The 6,000-nt window shown below is 53.0% G+C and overlaps 1 protein-coding gene across 6 annotated transcripts; it reads right to left on the minus strand.

The window, feature by feature from the left end:
* Positions 1-903: 903 nt before the first annotated feature.
* On the minus strand, positions 904-5,408 carry RAB9B (RAB9B, member RAS oncogene family). Of its 6 annotated transcripts, none has more exons than XM_075513107.1 (3): positions 5,391-5,408; positions 3,165-3,234; positions 904-2,313 (listed from the first exon to the last, which is right to left on the minus strand). In XM_075513107.1, exon 3 carries the CDS (start codon positions 2,276-2,278, stop codon positions 1,673-1,675), a length of 606 nt encoding a protein of 201 aa, XP_075369222.1. In that variant the 5' UTR covers positions 2,279-2,313; positions 3,165-3,234; positions 5,391-5,408; the 3' UTR covers positions 904-1,672. The 6 variants fall into 6 exon arrangements, with proteins under 6 accessions (XP_075369222.1, XP_075369224.1, XP_075369225.1 ...); XM_075513109.1 differs by lacking the exon at positions 5,391-5,408 and adding an exon at positions 5,309-5,326; XM_075513110.1 differs by lacking the exons at positions 3,165-3,234; positions 5,391-5,408 and adding exons at positions 2,870-3,105; positions 4,856-5,044.
* Between the last annotated feature and the right edge of the window lie 592 nt (positions 5,409-6,000).

Genomic DNA, 6,000 nt, shown 5'->3' on the forward strand with positions numbered 1-6,000 from the left:
CAAAATTTACCATCCAGTAGCTCACCACAGTGGGAGTCACATTCAGCAGCTAGCAGATACGTACTTGGGGAAGCTCTCCCCATGGCAGGCTCTTATGTGCTTATGGGCAAAGTCATAGTTTTGGACAAATGCTTGCATGGGAAATTGCAGGACATGAGGTTATAATGGTAAAGACAGCAGTCAGCAAGTACTCATCTCTTTGCTACGCAGATAGCTTGGGACTAATACCTAGCAGGGGGCAGGAGCTGGGATCAGCAAAGCCTGGAGTCCTTTTCTAGAAGGTTCCCTGCGCACCCCCCCCCCCCCCCCCAATTTTTTAGCCACCTTGAACAGAGATGGAACCAGTGCAGCTCTCTCCCCAATGGACTGAACACAGCAGCCATTAACAAAGGCCAGTTAACTGAGTGGACATCCTCTAAAGTCTGTCAGATGAGTTACAGATAAAACGTACTAGATTCCCTGTTAGGGAGTAAGGGCCAGGACAACTGCATGAGTTAACTGTGCTCAGCAGCACTGCACCCGACAACAGGTAATAAAGTGAATGGTTCTACGTTGCAGCATCCAGATGGGAACATCCATGCTAAAGCAACTGAAGACACTGATCCGCCAGCTAACGAAGCACAGTGGTCACCGGCCCCGCACACTGAGTGAGTGGATTTAACAGCTGACCACACGTGACTCCCCCAGCCACCTGCACACCTAGGAGACATCTCACCCACCTACCATCCAGTCTGCTAGAGCATATCATCTGGACATGGCGATTACTCGTGACAGAAACCAGCTGAAGTTTCACACTCCAGATCTCCTGAACTCCTGAGTAACTCTAAACCCTTTGACATGACCTGGCGAGTGTCCATATCAGTATTTTTCATCCAGGCCTTCAAGATACGAGAAGCGAGATCCGGTGTTGAGCCTCCAGAAGAGACAAGGAAACATATATTAAACGAGAAGCAGACAGTCTCTCCATAAAATAACATTCACACAAGACAGTTAGAGGTGAGGAAAAACAGACCAGAAACAGGCAGCTACAAAGAAGCAATGCTGCCACATTCAAAAACAGGTCCATCTCTCTTTCCTTATGTTGCTTCAGATCAGAGCTCTAAATTTTCAGCACAACTCAGTCTCAGGACACAATGCACTTATCCCAAACAACAGATACACACATCTCAGCCACTCTAGTATTTGGCATTCTCACAGACACATGGGCTAGAGTCTCTATGACAGGTTTCGTTCAGTATGCTGAGCAGACTTTCCTTTGGCAGTAAGGTCATGAGTTTAGTGGGTCTAGTATTTTTTTGAGTTCAGGACTAAAATACTTCGAAGAGTGTCTAGAGTGCTCTCAGCATTGTTCTGCAGGCAGTTCTTGGTACAGATCAGAATTCACTGTCTTTAGTGAATTTAAAGCACTTTAACCAAGTCCTTTAAACCTGCTAAAACAGGCAGAGATGGAAGCAGGACTACATTCACATGCTCTTTTGACAGCTCTCTCCTGCAGATACATCCTCTGTGCCCAAAAACTCCAGCCAGAATTCAGATGGTGAGGCTGCAACTCCCCAGCAAGCAAACCACCTATTGTCCTTGTGGCCACTCTCCTCAGAGTGCCCCAGAACTGCCTACACTTACTCCGATCCAGCCGCCAGCTTGAGCGATGTTCTCGAAGCAGCAGCCACTCTTAACAACAGGAAGACCCTGATTTGGAGCTGGAGTGCAGGTCAATGGTGTGGCCCAGCATGCAGTGTTCCAGCTGCTCCTCCACCGCCAGCACCTGTCGCACAGCCTCCTCAAAGGCCACTGCCACATTGGTGTCATCCTTGGCACTAGTCTCCAGGTATGGATAGTTACCGTTTTCCATGCACCAGGCCTGGGCCTCCTCTGTGCTCACTTGTCTCTCAAGTTTGTCTATCTTGTTGCCCAGGACTACAAATGGGAAGTGTTCAGGGTCCTTCACGTCAGCATAATAGACAAACTCCTTCTGCCAGTTACTGAGGTTCTCAAAGCTCTGCCGGTCATCCACGCTGAAGGTCAGCAGGCAGCAGTCTGCTCCCCTGTAAAAGGGGGTTCGCAGGCTCTTGAATCTCTCTTGTCCCGCAGTGTCCCAAATCTGGAGGGTCACAAAACGTCCATCCACCTCCAGGTCCCGGTTTAAGAACTCCACACCAATCGTGTGGAAAGCCTGCGAGTCAAACTTGTTGGTGACATACCGGTTCATGAGGGAACTTTTCCCAACTCCACCATCCCCAAGGAGAATGACCTTTAAGAGCAAGGACTTCCCACTCATTGCAGCAGGATGGAGGGGCACAGTACCAAGGCAATCTGCAGGGTTCAGAAATAGTACAAAAAAAGCTATTTGACTCGTGGATTCTGCAGAAAGTTGCACACGGAAGAACAGAATATGGTATCTCCATCCCCACTTCTGAACAAGTTTTGTATAGAGTAGGTAACCTCTCTTATTAGAGTGATTAGAGCTGGGAATTGGACAAGCTTTCAGGCACACAAGTCCTCCATCAGGTCCAAAATGGAAGCAGCAGGTCACCACTGTAAGTGCAAGGTGAGAACAACTGTTGAGAGTTTAGTATCAATTATACCACTTTTGGTGAAAACTCTGTATCTGAAAGCTTGTTTAGTTTTTCCAGACATACTATCACTAGTTAAACATCTCTTCTGGCCTGTGTCCTCAGGCTTATCACACGAACAGCAAAATCACCAAGGATCACTGTCACTAGGCCTTCCTTTCCACTGTACAATCACTAGCTAAATAATTTCTCCTATCTGACTTGCTCTACTGGAAGGATGTAAAAGATGTACAGGCCCAACCAATACAAGTCATCTGGCAAACCAGTTCTTAATCACCCCAAGAATGCTGACTCACCTTACAAGTGGAGCTGTGCTTGTTTTCTGCATGTGATCTCTACAGCTCAGAAGGGGTTTCCCAGGCAGAGACCCAGCTTCTCTGCTGCTCTTTTTTGGTAATGCTTTTCGCAGGCCAGTTTGCTAGGGCACAAGTGCAAGTTCACACTGCAACAACCCCGACACCGCAGGTTCCTTAGTCAGCAGTCGCAAGAGAAAGGCCAAGTGCCAACCAGTCCTCCCCCTCCTAGGGACATTCTGCAAGCGAAGGCCTGACATGGAATAAGAGGTTTGCTTGGCTGCTGTCTGTACTGTACCTGCTCTAGAAATACAGCGCTTCTGTTTCCAGGACTGTCCAGGGAACACCTTCCTCCAGCATAACAGTCACTAAAAAACAAACATCAGTCAGTGAGGTTGCCAGAGCTCAGTGCCCTGCCTTTCAATTTGTAACGTTGACCCAGGCTGGAAGAACAACAGCAGAGCTCTAGGAAGCTGATAGTGCAGTACTGATGGCTGGAGTAAAAAGGCAAAGAACAAGGTGCTGAGGACAGAGCTTCCCTTGCCCTAAGTAAAATGGAACACAGCCCATTTCTGGCCAGGGCATTATGGATGCTAAACCCAAAATAAGAAAAGAATAAATTGAAGGAGCTCTGGCATGAGTGCACAGGCTGTGTAACCTATGTCTCCCCTCAATCCAGGGGACGTCAATAGCTTTGATCTGCTTGGCCTGCCTAGCCACACACTCTGGAATCTGATCTGAGGATTGAATGTGTACCTGAATCTGCTAACCAGAAAAGTGAGCCAGCTGGCAAGAGCCTGGCATGAAAAGAGACAAGATCTGGCTTGCTTACACCTGCTACCAACATTCCTGGGAAGGGTGTGGACACATAGTGCTGCTTAGTGATGGCACCACCAGACCAACCTCCAAACAACTGAAAAGGGAGCATTTGACACTGCTCAGACCAGCACTTCTATTCCTTCCAGGCCAAAGAACACTTTCTGTATTAATCACAGGGGGCCCTCCTCAACTTTGTTTCAGCTCTTTTTGCAGCTCTTTCAACCAGTGCTTACTGCAAAGCCAAAATCAGAAACTTCTGCTTCTAGTTAGTTTCCGCAGAAACTAATTAAAGGCTGACCAATTTCACTTCTCCTGCACAGAAACACCCCAAATCAAGCACAGCTGAACTAACTTGATGGACCATTGGGCTATTTGAGAAGCATCTGTGCAACCCAGTGGTTCTAAAGCAAACAAAATGCAAACGTCACAGGAGACAAACAGGAATTGCAGCATACCTCCCTGGGGTTGACAGCTTTGGGAAACTCTCCCCTGAGCAGGTGAGCAGTTCAAAACCCTTGATCTTCCTTTTCCAAACCCTTACTGAGGGGGGTTTAGGATGGTGCCTGCCCCCTGCCACCAAACCCCTTCCTTACGCATGCCATCAGCCCTGACAAGAGTTTCCATTTAGAAATGGTTTGCTAGCAAGTGACTAGCACACATTTTAAAAATGATTAATGGGTTATGCTAGGCTATTCCAGAGCCTGGCAGGTCAGCAGACTACTGACAGCCATGACACCGACGTTAGTAATGCTGCTTGCAACCTGCGTTCATTGTTTAGTCCTTTGCAAGGGAGGCTAACCTCGACTTGCAGCAGGACGGAAACCCCTCATGCAGGACGCCAGCACCTGTTTGCAGATAAAAACAGCGGGGTGCGTGCGTGGGAGCTGCACGCTGGGCCCCGCCCCCCAGGCCCTGGCTCCCAGCTCGGCAGGAGGCGAGACCCTCCGGCGGACTTGCCTGGCTGCCCGGCATCGCCGGACCCCAAGGCCGGAGCGACCGAGGAGAGGCACAGAGAGGGAGAACGTAGCCGAGGAGCTGCACGACGCGGGGCCCTCCCCAGCCCCGGAGCGGGTGCCGGGGCCCCTCGGAAGGGACCGGGGGAAAGGGGCAGCCCGCCAGCCCCAAGGGGTGTCTGGGGCCGGGGGAAATGGCGCCCCGCCCTTACCTTACCTCCCTCCGCGCTGCCGCCACCGCCCACCTGACCCGCCGGGCGCAGGTGCCGGCTCACCCCGCGCCTGCGCAGCGCACGCGCCCTGCCGACGGCGGTCACGCGAGGCAGCGGGGCGGGGCCAGACCTCGCCCCGCCCCGCCCCACGCCCTCCTGCGGGGGTGGGTCCGCCCGTGCCGCTGCTGTCACCCGTGTCCCCTCACTGCCCCTTCCTACTACCCGCCTGCCACTCCACTGGGCCCCGCCTGGCCCCCCACTGCCCTCTCCTGTCACTCCCCTCACTCCCGTCCCCTCCAGTCCTCTCCTGTCCCCTCACAGTCCCTTCCTGTCCCCCTTTTGTCACTTCATTCCCCCCTCCTGCCACCCCACCGTCCCCACACCAGCTCCCTGCTGCCGCCCCACTGCCAGGGGGGCAGGCGCAGTGGGAGCCCCGCCCTGGGTCAGGCGAGCAGTACCGGGGGGTGCCCCGACGCAGTGGTGGGGCCTGTATGGAGCCTGCGTGAGACAATGGTACCCTCGCCGCAAAAAGCCCCTTACCTGCCTGCAGAACACAGCGCTACACAGTGTCACTGCAGGCCGGCAGCGGTGGCCGTCCCCAGCCCCGCACATCCGCCCGCGCCTGTTCCGGTGTGCTCGGAGGTCTGTCCCTCACCCTGCTGGCGGGAGCCCAGCTGCTGTGCAAGGGGAACGAACAGAAATAAATTAACCAATACCCCAAAAGGCTTCTCCCTGATTCCCCATTTAGCGCTGAGGGAGGCAAATGGCTGGCAGCTGCCCAAAGGAGTGCGACTCCCCCTACCCTCACCATCATCCGTGGGACCAGGAGGGAGAATGTCTTAAAGGAGGTTTCCGGGGAAGAGCAGCAAATACAAACATTTCAGATGGTTCAAAGGAAAAATACTGGCAAGGTCACCCCAGCCTGGGGCAGACAGTGAGGGGAGAGGGAGAGGGAGGGGGAGACCAGACCCCTGGGTGGCTGCAGGGGGGGTTTGGGGAGCAGGAGCCACCTGCCCTCCCGGGCATCATCAGCTCTTCTTCCCACCAGTGCCTGGTGCCCACCCAGAGACAGCTCCAAAACTTGGGGACACCTCTCGCTGGGGGCTGCAAGATGCCCCGGGCACCTTCCCTGGCAGGCCAAGAGCAAAGA

Source organism: Mycteria americana, chromosome 10 (genome assembly GCF_035582795.1).
Source record: "Mycteria americana isolate JAX WOST 10 ecotype Jacksonville Zoo and Gardens chromosome 10, USCA_MyAme_1.0, whole genome shotgun sequence".
In the NCBI taxonomy this organism is placed as follows: domain Eukaryota; kingdom Metazoa; phylum Chordata; class Aves; order Ciconiiformes; family Ciconiidae; genus Mycteria; species Mycteria americana.

Bases quoted from the DNA above. Each gene is read 5' to 3' on its own strand.
- RAB9B (XM_075513107.1), bottom strand. From the start codon at position 2,278: ATGAGTGGGAAGTCCTTGCTCTTAAAGGTCATTCTCCTTGGGGATGGT.